The sequence below is a fragment of the Manacus vitellinus genome, unplaced genomic scaffold, assembly GCF_001715985.3.
Source record: "Manacus vitellinus isolate BGI_N305 unplaced genomic scaffold, ASM171598v3 scaffold_27_pilon, whole genome shotgun sequence".
Taxonomy (NCBI): domain Eukaryota; kingdom Metazoa; phylum Chordata; class Aves; order Passeriformes; family Pipridae; genus Manacus; species Manacus vitellinus.
The window spans coordinates 453,376-477,453 of record NW_021940039.1 but is presented as its reverse complement, the minus strand read 5'-3'; the positions used below and the strand labels follow the sequence as shown (position 1 = coordinate 477,453).

The window sequence follows — 24,078 nt, the reverse complement described above, 5'->3', positions numbered from 1 at the left end:
CCTCAGCACACAGCAGCTGCTGCCCATCTCCTGGATGCCGCCCGTTTCAGACAGAAGACAGAGGTTACATTGACCACATCACAACTATTCAGCCATTTCCACCTGGCACCTCCCGTCAGCCCCCGGCTCGGGGCCAGGGGGGCTGTTGGGAGCGTGCCGGGGATCGCCCCGTTCCCGGGGAGGGAAGTTTTCGGGAGGTTTCGCCGCAGGGCCGTGCGGGGCCGAGCCCCGCGCTGCCCGGGGTGCGGGCGGGGCCGGGCCGGCGAAGCGGCGGCGGCAGCGCGGAGTGAGTGTGTTCCCTTGGGCGGGCGGAGCGCGGGGCTCCGGGCGGGGGGCGGGCGGGGGCCGGGCGGGCGGGCTCTGGGCCCTGCGCGCCCGGTCGCGGCCGCGGTGGCGCGGAGCGGCGCGGTGGAGGGGGGGAAGTCCCGAGGCGCGCCGAGAGCCGGGGCCGCCCGCGGCTGGCCGCCGGCCCGCTCGGCTCCGCTCCCCGCCCCGCCGCATCCGCCCAGGGCGCCGCAGGCCGCTCCCCCGCCGCCGCCGCTCTCCCGCCGTGGCCGCGCCCGCGCCGGCCCGCCGGGCGATGAGGAAGCTGCTTCTGCCTGCCGCCGGGGGAAGCCGCGACCCGCCGCCCGCCGCACGGGCAACATTAAGTGTTCCCCGCGCCCGCCGCGGCCCCCGCGGCGCGGCCGTCGCTCCCGGGGCCGGGCCGCGGGCGGTCGCGGTTCCTGCGGGTCGCCGTGGGGGGACGAAGCGGCCGGGCGCTTCACTCGGCCCGGGGGGCGGGGCCGAGCCCCTGCCGGAGCGGTGCAGGGCCGCGTGGGAGCGCCCGGGCCGAGGGCTGCGGGCCGGGGCCTTCGCGGGGAACCCCCGCGCCCGGCCGGAGCACCCCGGTGGCCTCCGTGAGACCCGCGGCTCCGCCGGAGCTGGGTCGGCTGCAGGAACGGCGTCGGCGACCAGCCGTGGGGCAGAGCCGGTGACCTTGACCTGCTCTAGAATTTAATGTAAATTCTTACTGGTGACAGTTAGAGAAGATAACAAAGTCCCCTGTGTTTTGCGTGGTCTTCTGCTACAAGTGTTTGCAGCGTGGGTCCGCCCGACTGCCCTTTTCTCACCTGTGCTCGGTGCGTGGCTGGAGGTGCGATACAGGCTCACGCTGTACAGCGCTGGCTGGAGCAGCGACACAGAGCTGCCTTTGTCTTACGTTCTCACTGCCTGCATCATCAAGGATTGCGAGCTCAGTCAGAAGTTTCTGGAGAGGTTTTCAAAAGTCCACCAAGCTTTGGTGTTTTCTGTGCGTTCCCAGAGGAACGGGGCATTCTTGGCTTGGTCACAGTAACGCTGAAACCCGACAGGCCGGGCGTCAGGAGGTGTGCAGCTGCTCGGGCTAAAGCTTGGGTTTCTCCATCTTGTGTTTTATTTTAACTGTGTGAGAACATGCTCACCTGTACTTTAGGGAGTCTGTGTGTTGTGTGGTAGGTTGACTGTGTCATCCCTGTCATTGTTAGCTGAGATGGCCTTACCTACTAGCTGAAGGCTAAGCCTGAGCTTCTGGAGGTGTGAAATAAAGCACACGTCTCACTCTCGTACTGTGTGCTGCCCTGACAAAGCGAATCCCAGGCTCAAGGGTGCCTGTAGTCCCCAGGTTCATATCTGTGCCAAGATAGAAATAACTGAACTGAATGTCACTTATGTTTTGCTGCCCTGATGCAAGGTCATCTGTGTATGGAAACACTCTTCACAGATGTGCGTCCATAGTTAGAAGTGCTGTGAAGCAATACAGGGTCTCAGTTTTGCTCATACTGTGACTTCAGTTCCTGTTTCCATCCTATTCAGTCTCAATGTGTAGGTTTTGTGGCTGATGCTGGGCAGGTGTCTCTTATGGGAGCCTGGGCATGGGGGTGATTCCAGACATGCCTTCGATGGGGCAAAACGTGACACTGAAGTTCTGCCCGTTTGTGATGGTGGCCTTCAGGGCCCTGACCCCTCAGTTGCACTGTGTGCTCCTGTTTTTCTGAAACTGTGTCCTATTCCATGAACAGAAATAGAAAGTTGGCTGGGGCTTTGTCCTGTTCCCGGACGTGGTGGAGGCCCAGGGGAGCGGGGCGGTGTGACTCCGGAGCAGAGCCTTGTGCCAGCAGTATCCCCGCTTTGCAGAGGGATGGAGTGACAGGCCGAGCAGACGGGCAAGGGTTTAAGCAGAGTGTCTGCTTTGGTTTGATGGGACCACTTCCCACAGACTGCAGGGCCTCAGCAAGCTAGTTGATAATTTTTTTCCCAGTTTTGCCTTAGCTCATACTTTTCGGCCTGTGGGAAGAGTAAGTCAGTGTCAAAGTGCAGGGCTTGTAGTTGGAGGAAGAAACAATAAGACCATTCTCCCTCCAAGTCCTGACTATTTAACTTCAGAGCTTGACCTGCTGTGCTGGCAGTGTGATGTTTCTGTAGCAAATACATCCAAAGGCCTGATATGATCATGTACCCACCAGCTCTTTAACTTGTCGAAAAGGAATAATGAGAGCAAAATATGCTCTAGAAACTCACAATAATGCATTCATTTCTGAAGGCATGTTCTTGTGTATGTGTCCCAGCCAAAGCCCAGCAGTGTGTGTGGTCAGTCACCTCAGTGGAGCCAGCAGAAAAGTATGCCTGGGATAAACTAATAAAGGCAGATGAACTAGCAAGAAAATGGGAGAGAGCAAGTGAAGAGGATGTAAACAGACAAACTTGGGGGTGGTGGGAGAAGGGGAGGTGTGTGTGACTGTGGATGTGGGCTGTGGGAAGAAGGCTGTAGCACAGCCTGGCAGAGTCCTTGAAGGCCTCTCCTACACCCTGGGACCCCATGCCTCCTGCCCCGTGGTACGGCCGGTTCAAGGGGGCGGGAAGCATTTGGGATGGAGCCAGCAGGCGAGGCTGCTTGCCAAGAGTGCATCTCATCCTGCAGCCATCCTAAGCAGCTCTGCTGCATGCTGCTTGGGGCTGGTGCTGGTAGTGTGCATGGACACTTTCTCTGGTGGAGGCACATCCTTTCCCTGCTAGCTTTGTCCAAGCGGCCCCACAGTGTTTTGAAACTTCTTCCTGCCCCAGAGCTTGCATCCGGCTGCCAGGGCATGCTGAAGACTGGATGTGGCCCCACAGCTCAGAATGACCTCCAGGGAGCATGCTCCCAAATAATGGGAAAAATGTTCTTACTGTTTTGGGCTGTTCCCAGAATAACCTTGCAGCGAGCAGTGCGCGCAGGCCCTCGAGCAGAGCCCAGCACACACAGCTTAGTGCGGGTGGGGATGGGCTGTCTGGTGGGCTGGGTGGTCAGCCATGGTGATGGTAGGTGGGCGTACAGGTCAAACTCACCTTGTTTAAAGAGAACTTCATTAAAATAACAATTTCTAGAATCCTGCTCCTTAATTTAATCTCATCTTTCACTGTTTGTTTCTTTTTGTTGATTTTTTAAGTTCAAAGGCATGATAGAAAAGAAACCAAACTTTGGCGCCCTGGGGGAGAAGTGCACTGCAACTAATCATCTGTGTGATTGCTGAGCCAGAGACTCCCCTCTGACCTGCACAGAGTTCACAAAAACATTTATCCCAGTGTGCAAACTGATTGGTGCTGCTCCATATCTGTTCCAGATGCATCCTCAGTGCCACCCATGTGGTGGGAGGCTGGCCTGGTGTGGCAGAGCCTGCCCGTGCTGTGGTGGCCCCAGCAGGTTTGCTGGGCAGGTGCTCTGTCTGCTGTCCCTGCCGGCTGTGGGCAGGGGCTGTGGTCTGAGCACCAGGCAGAGGAAGGTGCTGGGCTCGCTGGGTGCGGGCAGCTCGGCCGGCCCTCGCTGCAGCGGGTGCTGCTGGGGGCCTTTTGCCGGTGCCACAGCACGTCACCCTGAGGCTTCCGCCCTGGCGAGGCGAAAGTGCCCAGCGCTGCCACCACAGAGGGCTTTGTGTGAGCTGTCACAAAGTGAGGATTGATGCCGTTTCCCCTCCCCCTTCTGTGCTGAGTGGAGCCGAAAATGGCTCCCACAAAGGTGCCCTTCTTCACCGAGGATGAGGTGCTGGCAGGCAGAGGGGGCTGCTCTGCAGCACCGTGCTGTTGGTAGGGCCCCCCACCAGCCTTTCCGCACTGGTGCCATGGATGCCCAGGGCCTTGTCCTCAGCCTTGTGCGGGCTGACCCGACTGCTGCTTGTGTTCCTGCCAGGGCAGCTGGGACTCCCTGCAGCAGGCCCCACGATGGTGAAATGGGACCTGGGCAGCATTCAGCAGCAGGTCCCCGGCACACATTAGCCTCATTCATGCCATCACTGCTGGGAACGAGGAGGCAATGCCGGGGCTCTGCCTGCATGAGCTCTCCCAGGGCCTGAGAGGGTGGTACACAGACCCTCTGCTTCCCTCCCCAAGGTGACATGTCTGTGCCATCTGGCTACGCCTGCTCCCCTGCCTTTGTGGAGCAAGCCAGCACTTCATCAGGGTGGGTTTGGTGGAGGCTGGGGGAGCAGATCTGCTTCCCTGCAATGTAGCTGCAGTCATGTTGGAACCTGCTGTGCGGTGTTCTTAGCATGCTGGGGAATATCGTCACTTACCTGAATTTTGCTTCAAAATGGCCTAAGAGAAGCTTGCATCAGCATTCATTATCTCCCAGCTCCTCCCGATGTGTAGTAACAAGTCATCCTGCTATTGAGAGTGGCTTGGAAAAGTTTCAGAAAACGTGCATGAAGAACAGATTGTAATCTCTGTTAAATTCATATGTGTTTTTTCCGTGCTGCACGTTTTAGGCAATGGCCTCTGGATTATTTGCAAGGCATCCGGATGAGCCGGTGGGGCAGCGCAGGCAGCAGTGTGGGGTCTGTTGGGGCTGTGCCAGTGCCTCCAGCGTTCCTGCAGTGGGGTCCTGTGCTCCTTGCCCGCCCTGAGGACAGGGAGCCTGCTGGGAGAGGAGGGTGAACCCCTGCAGCTCAGGCTGCGCTTCCTGTCATGCTTTGGAGCCTTGGGCTGTGTCGGGGACAAAGAAGGTTTGCTTTGCTCTGTGTATGCTGGATGGGTGTCCAGGTACCAAAGCAGAGCTCTCCTCTCTGTTTGGTTCAGCAATAGCGTTTGCATCATTACTGGTCACTAGTGTCTGTTGTTTTGGACTTCTCAAGTAGACTGGCTGTTCATGTGACATTGTTATTATTTACATAGGGCCCAGACTTGCTCTTTCTTATTGCCTGCAGCACGATGTTTGCTCAGACTGGGCACTGTGAAGTGTAAACCCAGGTCCCACTGGCACCAGCACTCACCTCTGCCTTTTCTAGAAGCAGTAAGTAACCAGCCTTCTACATGGCCCAGAAACGCTGGGGTTTGATTGCTCTGATGAGGGAATTGAATTAGGCAGTGCTGGTTCACGGCTTGTCTGGCTGCGCAGCGGTGATGCTTGTTTACTCAAAGCACTGCCCTTTTATCTCAGGGTGCGTGGGGGGCGGTTTCCTGGGGCATTCCTGTCTGAAAGCCAGAGAAGACTTGTCCTAACTGGCTGCCTCTGCAGGAGACCACATGCTGAGGCAGTGGCACCTTTTCCCATCCTCCTCCTCAGCGACTTGTTTCAGCACCTCTCTTGTCCTCTCCTCCTGCTTCCTGCAACAGCATCTCTCCGAAATTGGTTGGTCTTATCTGCTTTTGTCCCCTTTGCGTATCTCCCTCCCCTGACGTTCTTGGTGATGTGTCCCTTTTGGAAGATGCTCAGGCCTCCTCAAGGCCTCTGTCTGCTTTGCACCAGCCCACCCTGTGCTTCCTCTGTGTTTCCTGGTGTTGAAGCTCCCTGCGGCCACTGCGGTTCTGCATCCAGCGCCAGAGACATCTGTGCTGCTCTGTGAAAATGGTCTGGCTCTGGGGGGTGTGATGGGACTGAAGACTTGTGGGGGAACCCACAGCATGTCTTAACACCCGTAGTGGATGAAAAGCCTCCCTCTGAAGCCATTAGGAGCAGAATTCTTTCTGCTTAAAATGACAGAACTGCTTCAACCAGCCCGCCTTGGGGTTGAAATTTGTTCTCTGCTTGGAAGGGAAGGTATTGGGTTTTCCCATCATTGCTAGATGGAGACCAGCCCATGGAAGCAACAAAATGAGTCTCAGAGGCTGCCAGCCCAAATTCCCAAACTATTTGGCATTGCACAAATGTACCCTCTTATCAAAAGCAAATGAAAGTGCAGAAGGTGTGTCTGGCCTAATCCTGTGTTCACCTTGGCCGTCTGGTGTGTCAGCACAGGCACTGTGGCATGCATGTGGGCTGTTGGTGCTCTGGCTTCTGCCAGGGTGTGCTGCCCAGCAGCCCTTTAATTCTGCTCCTTTCTTCCAGAATCAGTCCATAATGCCTGAGGTGCGAGACCTCTCTGATGCCTTGCCCGAGCTGCCGATGGATCCCATCACAGGTGTTGGTGTGGTCGCATCCCGGAGCCGAGCACCGACTGGATATGATGTAGTAAGTAGAGCTGTTTGAGCTGCTAATGCTTGTTTCTGCACTGACAAGGCTTTGCTTTGCTGGGAAACAGCATCTCTTCCAGAGAGAGCTTGACTTCAGATGGTGCTGTGAGAAGTCATTTGGTAGCCAGCTGCCCACCTTTCAGCCCACAGCACTTAGTGCTTTCCCTCAGTGGAGGGTTGTGGGTGCAATTGTGCACTCCTCTACCACTCCAGAGGAGCTTAATTACCTGGAGGAGGGATTTTCAGAAACAGCTGGCCACTGTGGCATGCAAATTTAATAATCCCGGTAATATTCATCCTGAAGGAGTCCTAAGTATTGCACAAATTATATCTCTGCATAAATGGATCCCTCATCAGCTGTTTAATCCCAAATATCAACACTGCACAATGATGATGAGAAGCTCCAGAATGGGAAGCAAAGAGTTTTGCATCCAGATGAAATTGCAAGGATGATTTTGATGGGCAGAATGCAAACCTCTAAACTAAGGCTTGGCAGGAGACTGGCAGCAGGAAAAGGCGGCTGGATACAGAAGAGATGAATGTGTGTGGATAAAGGGAGGTCACTGTTTAACAGCTGCCTGTTCTTTGGATTAGTTGCTGTGTAACCAACAGCAGGGTATTTCTCCCCATAGATTAGTGTCCCAAACTGTGAAATACCAGAAAATGCTGACCTTGCACAGGTCTATAGAGAAAGATTTAGCCTGTTTGCCTTTCTATGTGTTCTGCTCCAACTGTGCTACATCACACCTTGGGTATCTAGAGCTGCACAGCTTGCATGGTGGGAGTGGAAACCAGCTGTCTTGAGGCTTTGCTCACAGCTCTTCAGTGCTGGATCATTGCATACCTTGTTCAGTGTGAAGGAAGAAAATGGATCAGGCTGGTGTGACTGGACATGGGCTGTGGGAAGAAGGGGGGGAATTGTGAAAAGGTGCCTTAAAGACCTGGGAGGTTTTTTGCATTTTCTGTATTTTTCTGACTGCTCATTACCTGTGTGAGCCAGACTGTGTAATTAGCTGCTTGCCCTGATAAAGGAGCATGGGACAGTGTGAGAGTTGTGATAACAGAATTGCATTTTGCCTAAGTGGCTGGGCAGAGAGAGCGCTCACCCCAGATAGCCTGTCTGTGGCTTAATGGGGAGCTGCAGTGCTAAACTAAACAAGATAAAAGAATGTTCCTGTGGCTTAATCCAATTATGGTGGTGGTGTAATAATGCTGGTGAATGTGGGTCGCTCTCTCCTCGGGGCACAGCGAGGAGCTGCCTTTGCTCCGGTCCTGCTGCCTCCCTCTCTGTTCCCAAGGAGCACTCTGTGCCCCTGGAGCAGGCCTGGGGGCAGTGCCTGCTGCCTGCAGTCTTTCCATGAGCACAGCTGCCTGGGTGCTGCCAGCCACCCTCGGTGTCCTGTCCCTGTGCAACACCTGCTGTCACAGGGCCACGCTCGGTGCCACCCTGGTGTGACAGGACAGTGACATGCAGGGCTGTGCTTTTCTTGCCTGGGTGTCTGTGAAGGTGGCTCGTTTGTGAGCCAGGGCACTGGAGCAGTGTGTGGTATGCGGGGTTGCCACTTCCCCATGACCTCTCTGGAACCCGGTCTGGCCCAGCTGAAGGTGTGAAGCTGAGTGTGCACAAGTACTGTGCTCAGTGTAGCAGAGAAATTGTGTTCTGAGATGTGAGCAACGTGCAGACCTTGGCGAACTTGGGCTTTGTGTTTCTCCAGATACGCAATTTCCCTGATGAGACACCGACAGCTGATTGCTGCTCTAGGGTGGAAAGCCTTGAGGAAGGCAGCTGTGGCAGCTCCACCCCGGGAGTGTGCTCCCTAAAGCCCTCATAGTTAGAGGTGCACACTGCACCCTGGAAAGGAGAATCGCTCTCATCTCTTGGGAAACATCAATAACAGTGTGTCTTGGGATGTTGTTGTAGTTTCCTTAGGAATCCACTGGCTTTGCCTGTCACTACAGCATCCTGCAGCATTCAGTTCCACAGGTGGATTCAGAATGGCGTGGGAAAGTATTTCCTCTTAGGAGTGATTAATTTGACATCGTGTAGTTTCACTGATGGTTCCAAGTTTTGGGACAGTGAAGTACCCAGCTCTCTCTGGGTACAGAGAGATATCTGTTTTATTTATAGGCTTTACCCAGTTCCTCTTTCATTTGTATCCTTTCTCCAATAAACAACCATGGCCAAATTATTTTCCTTCCTCTTCCCTTTGCTCCTCTTTAGAAGAAACCTGCAGAGGTTAAACCTCCAGTAAGTTAAATGCCTGGGGATGTCTGGGTCTGTTTTCCAGGTTGCATGGAGCCCCAGGGCTGGAGCCAGCAGTGCCCAGAGTACCGGACCTGGGAGTGTCTTGGCAAATGGGCCAGAGGTCTTTTTCCCCCAGTAGTTTTTTAATTACTCTGTAGTCTCCATTGCCTTTGTGTCTGTTTAAAAATCAAATGTGTTACTGGCTCTTTGAATGACTGGCCAGGCCTTTTTACAGCTGAAGGACCAAAGACTTGATTTTGCCAAAATGTACAGAGTGTGCCTGAACTTAGATTCCTGAAAACCTGACCAGACTGGCAAGACTGTCTGGGTGGGGAGGAGAGGTGGGAGGCAGGAGCCTGGGGTAGGAGAGAGGTGTGGTTCCTGTGTTCTTTGCTTCAGGCTGAACACCAGCTCCATGGTGGGGTTTGCTGTGGGGCAGCTCCCGAGTGAGCTGCTCACCCGGGGCTGTGTGGGAGCAGGAACAGCCCTGACTCCACTGGAGCAGCATATCACCCTGTGGGGTAGGAGGTTTAGAGGGCCTGCTTTCCAAAGGCCTGACTGGGGTAGCAGTAACCTATTCTGACTCTGTGCAGCAGGTAGATCACCCTGCACTTGGAGGGGGTGGGCTGGGAGCAGCTTCCTTACTGTGTGTCACTCTGTCAGGTCCATCTGTTTGTAGCACGTGGGTAAGGAGTGACTTCCCTCAGCTCCCTGAGGAGAAGGACTGTTTCGTGTGCCTGGTGCGCCGTGTGCCCGGTGCTGGGTGCCGTGTGCCCGGTGCTGGGTGCCGTGTGCCCGGTGCTGGGTGCCGTGTGGTCCGTCTCACACGTTCCTTGCCTCTGAGCCAAGGCAGGACTGGGCGAGCTGGGGCTGCCGAGTGCCTGTCCTGCTGCCCAGTCTCTGCCCTCGGCTCCTGTCCCAAGGGCACACTGCTCAGGCATGGCTCCTGTCCCAAGGGCTCACTGCTCAGGCATGGCTCCTGTCCCAAGGGCACACTGCTCAGGCATGGCTCCTGTCCCAAGGGCACACTGCTCAGGCATGGCTCCTGTCCCAAGGGCACACTGCTCAGGCATGGCTCCTGAACCAAGGGCACACTGCTCAGGCATGGCTCCTGAACCAAGGGCGCACACTGCTCAGGGCATGGGCCTCCTGTCCCCAGGGCACACTGCTCAGGATGGCTCCTGTCCCAAGGGCACACTGCTCAGGCATGGCTCCTGAACCAAGGGCACACTGCTCAGGCATGGCTCCTGAACCAAGGGCACACTGCTCAGGCATGGCTCCTGAACCAAGGGCACACTGCTCAGGCATGGATCCTGTCCCAAGGGCACACTGCTCAGGCATGGATCCTGTCCCAAGGGCACGCTGCCCAGCCATGGCACTGCTTCCAGGGGTGCAGGGCATCCTCCTCGCTTGTGGGAGCCCAGCAGCTGATGCAAGAAGTTTCCTGTTTATATTGCTCTGTTTTCTCTCCCCATGAGTTTTCTGACAAGTTCGTGCATGTTTGCATTCTCCAGGCTTGGAAAAAGTCTTCAGCAGGATGAGGCAGAGCAGAGCACTCAGGGTTCATTGCTGGGGATGTCGCCTGTGACTGTTGCATTTCAACAACTAGAATTAGATATTTGATGGGTTAGAATGTCAGGGCTGTTCCTAAAAACAGGTGTGGTGTGGGTTGGAGGTTTTTAGGTTTATTTATCGTTAATTTGGACTGTGACAGTGCCAGGCCTCTCCAGAGGGTTAACAGTGCCAGTGCAGGGGCCCTTCAGATGCCTTGGACAGCTGTGATCTAGCTGTGCCCTGAGCAGTGAATGGTAGAGAAGATGTTATCAATTGAAGTGATATATGTCCACCTCAAAAATGTGGTATTGTTGTAAGTCATGTGAAGTTCCTCAAGCTTACGGAAGTTAGATAAAAAGTTCATTTGACAGCAAGTTGTGTAGCACCAGTTTTGCAGTTGCACATGAATCTGTTGCTGCTTGTTGATTTTTGAGCATCTTAACAAAACTGGCTAGCACAAAGAACTTGAACCATACCAATGAACAAAGTGATGAAATCTAGATCTAGTCCCTCAAACTGTTTCTCATAAGGGCTGGAGTTCAAGCTGACCATCCCTATATGCCAGCAGTTTTCCCAAGCAGATTATTTTCTGAATATATTTTCACCAGGACTGACTCTACCTGTAGGGGAGGGAGATGCATGTGGATTTTACATATTCCTAAACTAGCACTTCAGGAAAGAGCTGAATTCAAGGAATTCAAGTAAGGAAAAAAATCCCAGCAAAATCCTATTCTAAAATGTGACTGTTTAAAAATCAGGCATGTTTCTTTGCAGAGGCCTGAATACAAAAGCTGTGTGTTGTACAAGGGCTTGAGCTGAGCTGGGGCTTGCAAACAAGCAGCTGCCAAAATGTGGGGAGCAGCCAGTGCACTTCCCTGCTTGGATCAGACCGTGAACACACGTCTCTGTCCCGCACTCGCGATAATCAGAGACCTTGTCAGCACACAGCTCTTGCTTCCTATGCCCTGTGCAGTCTCCACTCAACTAAACAGGGGTGCAAACAGTGGCAACCAGTGTCAGCTCTTTGTTATCGGGCTGCTCTGGCACCAAGGGCTCACTCGGTAAGATTAGACTTGGAAGAGCTGCAGTGGAGCAGTCTGCCCCATCTGAGAGACATTAGGAAGAAGTTAAGCTGTGCTTCTGCAGAGCTTCAGACCGTGCTGGAGTCTCCTCTTGGGAGACATTGGTCAGGGGTTAGTCTGGTGGGGTAATCTTGTTTCTGCTGCCCTTCTTGTGTTTGCTGCCTTGTCTCCTCTCTTACTTGACAAAAAACCTTTTGGGACTGGAGCTCTAACCAGGTTGTGCTGTGTGGGGAGAGTGCCCTGCTACTGAGAGCAGATCCCTTTCCCAGCACACAGTGCTGCCTCCTGCCCACTCCTTGAATCAGCTCAGAGGTCTCCTCCTGCTCGTGCCGCTGTCTGGTCTGTGGAGGGTGCGGTGCCTGTTTCCTTTCCTTCCATGGGGTGTGTGCTCTCCATTTGACTGCACGTGAGGTTGCATTTGAGATGGGTGTTTGCAGGGTGCATCCTCACTGCTGCTAAAATCCACCAGTGACTGGGGCTTTCCTCATCTGCTGGAAGCAGCTTTTTGGCCTGAAGCCAGAATTCCTTGATGGCTTTCTGTGAAAATTGTCTTGAGATGGGGCAGTTTCTGTGCCCTGTCTCCACAGACCCTCGCAGCGTGCCTGGTGTGCCCTTGTGTGTAGGGTGGTAATGAGAGTCTCAATGTGCTGACTTTTCCAAACTATTGTTTGGAGACTGTAACCCAAGTTGCTGTTTCCTCATTAGAGTAGCCTTTGTCAGAGCATCTTTAATCAAGGGGCTCCCGAGAGACAGCATTTTTAGAACTTCCTTTTATACCTCCTCTTGGAAGTTCTTTGTGCTGCACCTTGTGAAGAAACTAATGAGATGCTGTGAGAGTTCGAGCTGCTGTTAATTAGGAGAGGTCTGAGGAAGAAGTACTGTACATATATTAACTTTATCTTAGCTCACGTCTCCTCTCTCCCTCTGTCTCTTCTTTGCAGGTTGCACAAACAGCAGATGGCTTGGATGCTGACCTCTGGAAAGATGGCTTATTTAAATCCAAGGTCACACGGTACCTGTGCTTCACCAGATCATTTTCAAAAGAAAATGTAAGTCTGTTTGCTGAGTATCTGCATGATTTGCATCTGTGCCTGGTATGCTCTTACCCATAAGATGATTCATTTTATGGAACCAATTATAATTCAAGCAGGCGTTTCGCTGAGTTTGGGTGAGTCAGGAGGCAAACTGCAATGGCAGGATATTTGCATTTTGTCTGTGTTCCTCATGGAAAGAAATTGCTGACAAAATCCGCAATAAAAGCAGCAGAAAAGGGAACGTTTGCATTTCAGCAGCCCCTCACACTCATGTTTCCTGCTGCAGCAGTGGGCACCACATTCATGGTCATGATGGATTTCTAACCCAAATTACCTTGAGAAACAAAACCTGGAGATAGTGTTGGTGAAGGAAATGTTAGTTTCTGACTCCTGGGCCATCCTGGATATTTTCTTGCAGGATTAACTTGCTTTCTTTGTTATTTTTGCTGCCGATTCTTGAAAATGTGCATATGCCCACATTGTGCATATGCTGCTATGTTGTTTTAATCTGATGTGACTATTAAGCGTAAGTTATTTTGTGATTAGTGGCAGTTGTCTGCCCACACTTCTGTGGAGGAGAGGAGGCTGTGCAGGGAGGGCCTGATGCATTCTGCTGTGGTTTTGGTTGAGGCTTGTGTGAAAACTTTCTCTTTTCTGGGGGAACTATTGACTTCTGCAATGAATGCACTCCATCTAGTGGGTAATCTTGCCTTTGGTCGTGGTTTGGATATTCACAGAGACTCAGTTGTCAGGAGCTGGAGGTACCATTTTGTACTTGTGCTTTCACCACAGTGGGAAAAGTGACGGCAGCTTCAGAGGCTGCTCATGGGTCCTGACAGGAGAGCCTGGGGCTACCCGTTCCCAGCATTTGACCTTTATTCCATCTGCTTCCCTGCCTGCCTCTAGGTATCGCTTCCTGGAGTAGATGGACAATAATTGTGCTTTTCATTCTGGAGTACATGCAGTCACAGGAATAACAGCCCCAGAATAGGCAGGGAGGTTATTAAACAGAAAGGTTTCTGCTGATATGAATATTAGGTGTATCTGTGGCTACCTGAAATGTGATGTTGTCAGAAATAATTACAGGACAGTAGCAGCTGCTGACTGCAGAGACAGTGTAAATATCCTCAGCTGGTGCCTTTTGGGCTTTTGGCAGGAGCCCTGGGCTTGGTGTGATTTGAGAGTACCTTCCTCATATTGATAAGGCATGAATTAAAGCAAGAGCTTCCCTGCCACTCAGCCCTCTCTGGCCACAGGGAATATGATATAGTCCCTGTTGAAAACCTCCGAGGGTTAAAGGGCCTCGATTCCCTCATCCAGAAGGAGGGGAGGGGAGAGGCTCCTTCTCCTGTGGGCATTGATGGGTTGAAAGTTTTACATTCAGGTTTTTTTTGTGTTTACCAAAACACTGGGGACTCTGAAGAACTGGGAACTGAAGAACATGTTGTAGTTAGCAGACTTAATGCACCTCAGTTACCTGGGTTATGGCAGAGCCAGTCTGCAGTGTCTCTTTAGAAGAGTCATCATTCTCAACAGTTAACAATATCTGAGGATTATAAGGCTGTTGCTGTATCTGAGAGTCGTGGTGATGAGGTCCTGGATGGTGGGTCTCACGAGCAGGGGGCTTTGTCCCCTTTTCTCCTGTGCACGTGGCAGAGCATCAGTGCTTACTCCCACATTTCCAGTAGCTAATGAACTCCTCGCAGGCACCTCTCCTACCTGTCTGCTGCCAGTGGAAGAGTGATTGGTGGTTCAGCTGAAAGTTGCCACTGATGTAACACAGCCAGACAGCTTGGATAAATAAAACATGAAAGATGAATCAGCAGCAACCACTTCATCTGCCATTTGCTGTGCCAGGACCACGTTAACTGACACATTCAGGCTTGGCAGCATCCAGCATTGCTTGCTCTGAGCTGCCCTGGCCGGGGAGGGTCAGAGGCGTGTGGGGCTGCCCTGCCTCGGCCTCTTTACATGAGCAAAGGACGTGTGCCACATGTCCTGGTGGGACAGGGCTGCAGATGTGCTGGCCCTCCTGCTGAGGAGTTGACCATAAAATGCAGGACGTCCAAAAAATAAACACAGACCCGATCTCCCCTTATTTCAGAGCCTGCAAATTTAAATATGTTTTTAAATAGTTCAGTGGAATAATCAGAGAGTAGAGGTTTGCCTGAAAAACTCTGCCAGATAAAAACTAAAGGAGGTACTTAGCAGCCAGTAACAGTAAAACTCACTGATATGGTTTGATGGCTTGGGATGAAATTTTAGTTGTTCTGTATTGCATTTCTGTTTGTAAGGGCTGTGCAGTAACTAAAGTGTGTTCTTCTTCCATACGTGAATCCAGATTGTTGGCAGCAGTGCTGGCTTTAATGAGAACTGCAAAAAAAATCTGGTCTCTAAACCATTGTCGAGGCTGTCACTTTGAATTGTGCTCTGAGCTCTTCAAGCCTTGATTAATAGGATGAGGCATGAGTTCAGAATTCACATGGACTCCAAATGAAGTTCTTCATTCCAAATGGCCCGTGCTTCTGGAGTGTGCTGTTTGGAGCTAGAACCATGTCTGTTCAGTACTAATTAGCTAATGCATGTAATAACTTTGGCTGTGTCTGCATGAGCCATCATCCTGTGATGCTTTCTGCTGTTGCTGTTGTAGGTGTAGAGTGTCTAAGAACTGAGGTGACCTGCTCAGTGGATGAGTTGGTGGAGGTGGTACTTTGAACTGCAGTTTTCCAAGGCAGAGAATTTGGTTGTGCTTCCAAATATCTGGAAGTATGGCAGTGGATGAAGTGTTAAAATCTTGAATGCTGAAAGTTGACTGGTATCTCCTAGTCAATCGTTGTCTGGTTCCTTCAGAAGGGACCATTGCAAGGGTTGGCTTGGTACCTTCTTACCATTTTTAAAGCTGTGCTTGGACAAGGCATCTTGTGGTTCAGCAGGGGGGAAAAGCTGGGTTTGATTCTGGTGACCTTGTAATAATCACGTGTTTCTTTTCTCTCTCCAAAGAGTCATTTAGGCAATGTCTTGGTTGATATGAAGCTCATTGATATCAAGGACACTTTACCTGTGGGCTTCATTCCCATCCAGGAGACCATCGATACACGTGAGTTGATATCTGTTCTTGCCTCCTGTTCTGCCAGTGCCTGTGTGGTCAGGCAGAGGAGGACTGTGTCCCAGGCCGTGGAGGGCTGTGTCCCAAGCAGAGGGTTGCTTTTGGCACTGCTGCTCTCTGGATTGACATATGCATGTGTAGGGGCAGCTCTGGGCTGCAGTGAAGCAGTTTGGTTTTCTTGGGCTCCTCAAACTGTTTAATGGGACTGCCTGGCTGTCTCCACTCACCTGCTGGAACCCCACAGCTTTGAGGCAGGAAAAGAAAGTTTATTTTTTCATTTTGAAGGGTGGACTGGGCCTTGCAGGAGCAGAGGGGTGTTCACAAATGCACTGAAAGGAAGGGGGTGTGCTTGTGGTGCTGTGTTCATGCACACCCACTCTGCATCTCCCACCATGAACGAACGAGGGCCCACGTCCTGCCAGGTGGTGCTGAGGGGGGTGAGATATGTTTGTGCTTGCTGAGAGAAGGCACAAGTGCAGTGTCCAGGGGGAATACCATTCTCATTTCTGCTAGGCAGAATTGCTTCACTGCAACAGTTAAGTGAGCAGTTCCCAAACAGTGCGTTCAGCTCCCCTGGGACTCGAGGCAGCGGCTGCTGGAGCCGTGTCTGGTGGCAGCCCCTGTGCTCTGCAGCGGGCACCGAGGGCGTGGGGCTGGCAGGGGACGAGCCCTGTGGGAGCAGAGTGTGAGGGGATGGCAGGACACCAGCGCTGGTGCTCAGTGTGCAGCTGCTGATCACAGCAGGGCTGTCCTAGTGTGTGTCAGTGATGAAATCCAGCCTAGGAATGAGCAGAAAGGGGTTACATGAGCCTGCTTTGCAGGGAATCTGGAGCTGCAGCATGTGAAGATGGTTTTTTAGTTGCTGCAGTCTGATTCTGATTGGAACCTGTCACCTGGAAGCAAAAGGCTCTGCAGCCCATTCCCCATTCCCCTGGATCACTCCCTGCCCCTTGAGGATTCCTGGGCACATGTGGTGTGAGGTGGAGTTATTGGCTTATCCTGCTTGCCATTGGGGGTGCTGGGCCTTACTGCCTGCTGCTGCAGTTTCTGTGAAAGTCCTGGTGGAAGGGTGCAAGGGGGCTTTGTTACTAATTTGAAATGCATTGGGTTGTCACCCCACAGTCTGTAAAGCAGAGGCACTGCCTGTACTAAGGAAGCAGTGCATATCTCTGCCTCTGTTGGCATGAATGAACACACTTCGATTGACTGCTTATAATAGGTTTACTTAAAATTAACTCTGGCTAAGCATGTGTAACTACTGAATCCAGCTCCTAAACCACACTTGCTGGAGACTGCAGACTCCAGCCAAGTGTGAAAGAGACCACAGACAAAAGCAAATACTCAGCTTTGTACTTGCAGAGAAAGTCAAATAAGAGGCACTGATTTTGTTCAGAGTTAGATTTGAAGTTACAGGTGTCTCTGTGTTCCTCTCAAAGTGGCAACTGACTTGCAGTAAATATATTTAATACAGAACTCCTTACTAGGTCCTGAGAAAATTTTCAGGTGCGGGAGCCTTAAGCCCTAGGCTCCTAAAATCAGTTTTAGGCACTTCAAACAGATGCCCTAGTTTTTCAAATCAGGGTAAGAACTAAACTTCAGGGATGCAGGTATTTACCATCTCTAAAAGCAGCGCTGTAACTGCAAGCTGCATGCACAGATGCTGTATTGGCACACCTCACACTGTCTGTACGGTTGGTGATGCTGGTGCAGCAGCACATTCCAGAGGCTGGGATGGATTGCTGTTCTCCCAAGGTGTGGATTACGAAACAGGAGGAGCCTACAGAGATGGGGCTGCTTGCCATCTGTTGAAGTGAGAGTATTATTTTAAGTTGGAAGATATTCATTCATATTAAGCTGAAGGGTTTTTATTTTGCAGGCACTTGTTTGTAGTTGCTGGTTGTTTTCAGATTTTCATTCAGCATCTGCTCTTTAGATTTTCAGTTTATCAGTAGACTTGTGTCCTGCCTTCCAAGTGCCTGCATCCAAACAGGAACCTCATTTTGGTCACCCTGAGCCTCCTTAGGGTGAGATGGAGCAGTGGTTTCCAAGCACTGTGAATCTGTCTCTGTGTGCCAGTGCCACCTGTGGTCACAGACTGCCCCAGAGCTGGCTGTGCATTGTGTCTGCATGCAGACAGACAACCTGCAGATATGTGAATTCATTATACAGATAAGCCTTAACTTTGATGGGCTTGAGTTTTACGTGCTGGATAACATGGAAGCAAGTGGAATTGCTCTGTGACACGTAACAGAAAGGGCTGTGCAGCAGGTTCACCCCCAGAGCACAGGTCAGAGCAGCACAGCTGCCTCGTTGGAGGTCTTGGCAGTTTTGCTTTGTGAATCTGGTTTGTCCCTATGAAGAACCAGGGCAAACACTGTGGGAGTATCATTTCCATGCCTGCTGACTGCATCAGGAGATGTCACTAACACTTGGGATGTGTGAGGTTTGGGCAGACAGCTCTCACCCTCGACCTCTCTGCACGGTGGGCTCTGCCTGCCCCTCCTCTTGGTGGAGGTGACTGGTTGGAAGCAATTGGCAGAATGAACTGACCAGCTGTGCTTCCAGGTACATTCCTAGAGTCGATGCTTGTGAGAGAAATGTATAGATACATCTGTCCAGGCCAGTGAGGCACACATTACCTGGGAAGGAGCAGGGGAGTGCGGGAGGTATGTGGCACTGGCAGAGTCACCTCCATTCGGCACTGTGTGGCAGCACTGGGCACACATGGGGGCTGATCTCTGCGGAGGGCAGGAGGAGATCTGGTTATTGTGGTGCTTGATGAAACATTCCTCACTGAATGGCACTGCACTGACTGGTTTGCTGACATGTCTGTTCATTGGCACCAGTTCTTGCCATGATTATCTGCCTAATATGTGGAGAGACAATAAATAACATTATACCCTAATCTTGCATAAAACACACCCTGTGTTCTGCATTGTTTTTCCAGAAGAAATAGCTTTCAGAAAGAAGAGACTGTGCATTAAATTCATCCCTCGAGATTCTACAGAGGCAGCCATCTGTGATATCCGAATCCTGGGAAGATCTAAACAGGCCCCTCCTCAGTACACATTCATAGGGTAAGTAACCCTCACTCCAAAGCTGTTGTTGTAAATTCAGTTGTACCAAGGCAACACACCCTGTGTTCCTGTAGTTACTGAGTAGTAGTTTGTAAGAGCTGAAACTTGTCATTAGAAAAGTCCAAGTAAGTACAAGTGTTGCTGGGTTTAATGTAGGAATTAATTCATTCTCTTTTTTTCAGTTAGACTGGCTCTCACTGACTAAGGTGTTTGTGAAACATGTCAGTGCTTGATGCTCATGCATATGTGCAGCATTTGTTTGTAGCACTGATGCCTTCTGTGCTGATTCCCCAGGGAGCTGAACAGCATGGGCATTTGGTACCGGATGGGCAGAGTGCCACGCAACCACGACCCCGCTCAGCCTGCGGCTCCTCCTGCCCCAGCACCGGCTTCGACCCCTGCTCCCAACCTGCCCAGGTAGGTTTTCTGCATTCCAGCCATTTCTGCTTGATGCTGCGTGGTGTGTGGTTACTAACCTTGCCTGAGAAACCAAGACCAGGGTACTGCATTCTTATGGAATGATTGTGGCACGATGAGGGAATGTGCTGTTGCTGAAGTATTTGCCTGCTGGAAGTTCCTTTGTCTCTCATTGTGTAAAGACACATGAAGCTAGAATAAAAAAAAAGTGTGCAGAGGAAGGGAAACAGCAAACTGCACCTTTCCTTTGCTTCAAACTATGCAGGATGTTGTGGTTTCCAACATGTACCTGTGGGCTGGCCTGTGAGAGTGGGCCAGAGCTCCAGCCAGGCCGATTGCTCTCCTTGAGCAGAGGGAGGGAGAAGCATTCACACAGACTTTATTAGGGAAACAAGTTTTGCACATCTCCAGATCAGTCCACTCGTGGTTTGAAGTACTGACTCTTGGATTTTTGTTTTCTTGGACCCGACTGCTGATCTCCAGTCGTGCAGCTGGCACGAGCCCCGCTCATCTCGTGGTGACTGCTGGGAGCAGCACTGCTGGGCAGGGGCTGGCACGGTTCTGTCCGGGCTGTTCTCCCTGTGTTATGGACAGTGTTTGTGTGTGTGCATGAACGAATGTGCTGGTGTGTATATTTGTCAATAGTCTTGTATTGACAGCTTACTTGCTGGATTTCTCCAGGCAAAACCGAGTGGTGTTGAGCCACAAACCATCCCAGACAGAGGTTAAACTGAGCACTTTGCACTCCTGGCATTCATTCGCTGTGAAAGCACAGCACCCAGTGAATCAGGGTCCTGCTGCAGAGGCTCATGGACTGAGTGGGGCCAGGCCATTGCTGGGGACAGTGTGTTCTCCACGGTCCCTTTGGGCTTTTACCTCGTTAGACGAATATGTATTTTTGCACTGGGCATTTGGTGCACTACAGGTACCTTTAGAGTATTACAGGAACCGTTGAGAGCTAGAATTTCGGAAGAGACAGGGGAGAGAAATTCCAGGGGAATCAAAGGTTATTGTGTACAAAGGTCACTGTATCACATGGGTGGAAATTGCTCATGTCCTTTGGAGTCTTGATTTACAGATCATTTCAGAGTTATGCTTTTAAACTGCTGTAAAATGCTCCCCAAAAAGGTATCAGATGTCTTTTTAAGGCAGGTGTGTACACTTGAGACATTTTTCTGAAGTTCTGCTGGACACAAGCTAGAGGCCAGCCCAGGCCATGTGAGATCAGAAAGATGTCTTGATTTTAAAGCATAGATCTTCTTTTTCTGTCCGCAAGAAATTCCTGTCTGGGCAGATTTCCACAATAAAAAAAAAATTAACATAGTGAGAGAATGTCAATGGCAGTGCTTAATCACTGAGTGCAGAAGGGTCACTATGGCTGAGCAGGGAAGGCTACAGAACAGTGTCAGAGCTGTTGGAAACAGGGCCAAAATTAGAGCTCAGAGCATCAGTGACAGTCTGAAGTGTTTACAAGGCTTATATATTTTATAACCTCTTGTTGTACAGTTTATGGTTTACAATGGCTCCAAGGAAATTGGATCAGTTTTGTTTTACTTGCCAAATAAAGCAAATGTCAAAATAGTCAATATAAAATGTATTCTAATTTGGCTGAGTTAAACCAGCCAGTGTGCAGTGGAATAATTGAATGTTACATTAATGCTTCCTAGTAAAACCCACCTGTCTGTAGCCAGCTCCACTCTCACACCCTGTGTGTGATTTACAGGTAACTTTTACACCACCAGCCTGATCATTCAAAGCATCTTTCATGTCTGGTTTTTTTACTCTGATTATTTATTATCCAATATATTTTTTAAGAAATATAAATGTATATAAAGGTGCATCCTGCAAATATTTCATTATTACAGGGAACACAGACTACTGAAAGCCTCTTTTAATACTTTATCAGCAATGTGGTGAGTTGCTCAACACAGTGTTTGAGAAAGATTGTAGTCAGAAGTAACCTCTTATTTTTACCTCACCGTAGAGAGAGGAGCTGACACTGGCAGCCAGTTTGCTGTTTTATTCCATGTGGATATATCCTGACAGGAACAGCAGTGAGTTGTTCTGAAGCTGCCTCAGTGCTGAGGGAGAACTGGTGAGCAGTGCCACATGGAGTGCTGTGGAGAGTCTGATGTTGGGATGGTAACATCTCAGCTGCTTTCCTCAGTTGCTGTCTGGCATTATAGAATTATTCTAAATTAAGATGGTATGCCTGGGTGCTTCAGAACAATTGGTAATGCTGCATATAAGCTAAACCAGTAAAACACACCAGTGTTCTGCACAACATAACCTTCCAACATGGAAGAACTTTTTACTGTGGGAGGTGTTTATTTCTGCACCAGCCCCTCTGATCTGTGGTGTAAGGTGCTGATGGCGGTGGATGGTGGCACATCAGAGTATGGTCATGTGTCACAGGTGTGACCTGCACAGCTTGCTGCACGTCAGCAGTGCTGCTTCTGCTGCTCCTGTCACGGGGTTATGGCTCACAGTCAGGGCTGCACAAGGAGAGGCTTTGTTTGAGAGTCGTGCAGGACTGCATGTGGTATTTTTCAGCCACTTCTTCTCCTTGGTGTTTTCTACTGCGGGCACCTGGCTCAATGGCCTCTGAGGGCAGCCCTGGCACATCCTGGTGAGGGTGGCATGCTGTGCTGTGGAGCACAGCCATGCCATTGTGCAGGCATCAAGCTGCTTTCCTTCTTTTCTCTCCAAATCCTGCAACAGCTTCTTGGCACTAATGGCAGCCTGGAGAAATGCACTTGCAGTTTCCTGTCCTGCTGCTGAAGGGTGGCTTTTGTAGGCTCGAGTCACACAAGGGAGTTGGAGTAACTTCCCTTGGTACCTCTGCTCTGTGCACGAGGCTTGTGCTGTGTGGGAGCATCGCTTTGGGGAGCAGGAGGGTAATCCTCCCCCAGAAGAGGTGCTGGTAACAGCTGACTCACCTGGCCCTTGGCACACTGTTGCTTCACCCAGCCTGTGCGTTGAAGGTTGTCAGTGCATGGGGGGGGACTTGAAGAACAGCACGTGTCACAAGTGTTTGAGCAGTGTCTCTGGCCTCAGCCCTGCCATACCTCAGGCTCTGTTGGAGTAGGCTGGAGCAGGATTCGTGGGTGATGTTCTCCTCTTCAAGTCCAGGTCCAACATTTTGGGAGCAACCTCAAGCAGTTTTGCCTTGCAGCTGCCTGTGCAGTGGCTTCATCCCAGCTGTGGTGCTCTGAGCACTGGGTGGCTTCTGTGGCTTGGGAGCACATTCCTTCAGGAGCCTCTGCCACTGTCACTCAAACAGCCCGCTCACAGTTTGTCAGCTGCAAGCAAGATGTCAGCCAGTGCTACCAGAGTGTGTTTTACAGTGACAGACATAATTGCACTTAACTTTTTGCATGGATGTTACCAATCTGTGATGGATACTTTGGGAAATGGAGCACTCTGATTGCAGATGATGCATCACAGGTGTTTAATCTCCCCCTTGGAGAGACTTGGGATTCAGTCACAACTTTTATTTGTAGATGTCAGGTTTTGAAAATGTAGATTTGCACTGACCCTGAGAGTCATTCAGTCATTTGGTTTGTGAGGCTGTCATCCGAAAGGTTAATGGCTTACCAGGGAGAGGAGAGGGAAGATCTGGCTGCAGTCTCCTTGCATTCCTCTGGTGTGCTAGCACAGCCGTTGGTGTGCCGGTTCGGAAGGGCAGAGCTCCTTCCTGGGATGCCTGTGCAGCAGGTGTTCCGGACTGCCCGGGCTGGAGAGAGCTGCAGGCGGGTGCTGGTCCCACAGCAACTCCTGTGTGGCCACAGGGACCCGTGCTGGCCTGTCCAGGGGAGATGGTGGTTCCTCTGGGCTCTACCCCAGTCCAGGCAGCCTCTCCCTGCTCCTGCCTCCTCCTGTGCCCGGGCCCAGCGTGCAGCCACTGTGCTTTGGCTTGTGCCTGACCCTTGGGGCTGAAAACCCACAGAAACAGCTCGTTTGTGCTGCAGCTCAGCCCTGGCAGCTCTGGGTCCCTCCTTCCCTCCCTGCGTGGAGCAGATCTGTCTGTGCCACCCACTGCTCAGGTCTTCAAACACTGCTCTGGCAGAGCACTGCACCAGGGAAGTGCCACTTTGGCTTTGATTAGTAGATAGCCATTGCCCTGCTTAAATCCCTGGAATAAGAGCAAGATGTGTGAATTTTCCTCCTGAGCTCCCAGCTACCTTTTCATTAGTTAAACTGCCCCTCCTTAGAAAAAGGAAAAGATTTGCTACTGTTCTCTGCTCCCAGTAGAGCTTCATGTTGAGGAATGTAAAAATTTCCTTACTAGGCAGAGAAGTCTGATTTTTCAAATTGATTTATTAAGGGTGTTTGAAGTTGGTGGTGTAAGCTTGGGAAGGGATCAGTGTGTGGCTTTCTGCTGCAGGCTGATGATGTGCAGTTGTGGCAGGTCATAAAAGCAGCACCAAGGAGCCAGTGAGGAGACTGGAGCTGGGGCTGGGATGTGCCAACCTGACTGTACAATGGAGTAATGGAAGGGAAGTGGGAAGTCTTCTGCCTTCCCTATTTTTTAAGTAGCTACCCTATTATTTAGAAATAACTATATTAATTTTTTTCTTTAAGGCATTTAAAATAGATTTTTATGAAGAGTCCATAAGGGAAAAGGTTCCAGGGTTTCAGTGCTTTTCTGCTCTGGTGTAGAAAGAAGCCAAGACTTGAGAAAGCTGCCATGGCCTGGGGGCAGCCACTGTCAGTGGCCTGGGGGCAGCCACTGTCAGTGGCCTGAGGGCCAGGATGTTTCCACAGAGCCATGGGGATCTGCCTTAAATCCCTCATCTGAACCAAATGCTGCCAGATAAAGAGTTCTTTGGGATGGATGTTTCTGGTGTGACTGGAAACTGCTCTGAGAAACACCGTGAGTGGGATCCTTTCTGCAAAGCACTGCATTGATGGAGTTGTGATTTCTAATCTGTTTCATCAGGAGAGCTCTAAAGTACAACCACCTTCTGACTTTTGCAGCTAGTCATAGAATCTTTTGCGTTGGAAAGGACCTATAAGATCAAGTAAAAAATATAATATAGTAATTATATTATTACATGTTGAATATATTATCTGACTTGAATGCTCAAATCACTTGCATCACGAAACACAGCACAACATT

At 51.1% G+C, this 24,078-nt stretch overlaps 1 protein-coding gene across 3 annotated transcripts in view; it reads left to right on the top strand.

The window, feature by feature from the left end:
• Positions 1–576: 576 nt before the first annotated feature.
• The window catches only part of MVB12B (multivesicular body subunit 12B), a 58,562-nt gene continuing 35,060 nt past the window's right edge, over positions 577–24,078 (top strand). Inside the window, exons 1-7 of one of the 3 annotated variants that reach the window (XM_029960461.1) lie at positions 620–646; positions 5,164–5,281; positions 6,317–6,439; positions 12,264–12,371; positions 15,357–15,453; positions 18,410–18,539; positions 18,834–18,956. In XM_029960461.1, the coding sequence (XP_029816321.1) occupies positions 6,329–6,439; positions 12,264–12,371; positions 15,357–15,453; positions 18,410–18,539; positions 18,834–18,956 (569 nt within the window). In that variant the 5' untranslated portion in view covers positions 620–646; positions 5,164–5,281; positions 6,317–6,328. Of the gene's footprint in view, positions 647–5,163; positions 5,282–5,316; positions 5,621–6,316; positions 6,440–12,263; positions 12,372–15,356; positions 15,454–18,409; positions 18,540–18,833; positions 18,957–24,078 lie in introns of those variants that run through there. The other 2 variants (XM_029960460.1, XM_018074286.1) reach the window with 2 other exon arrangements.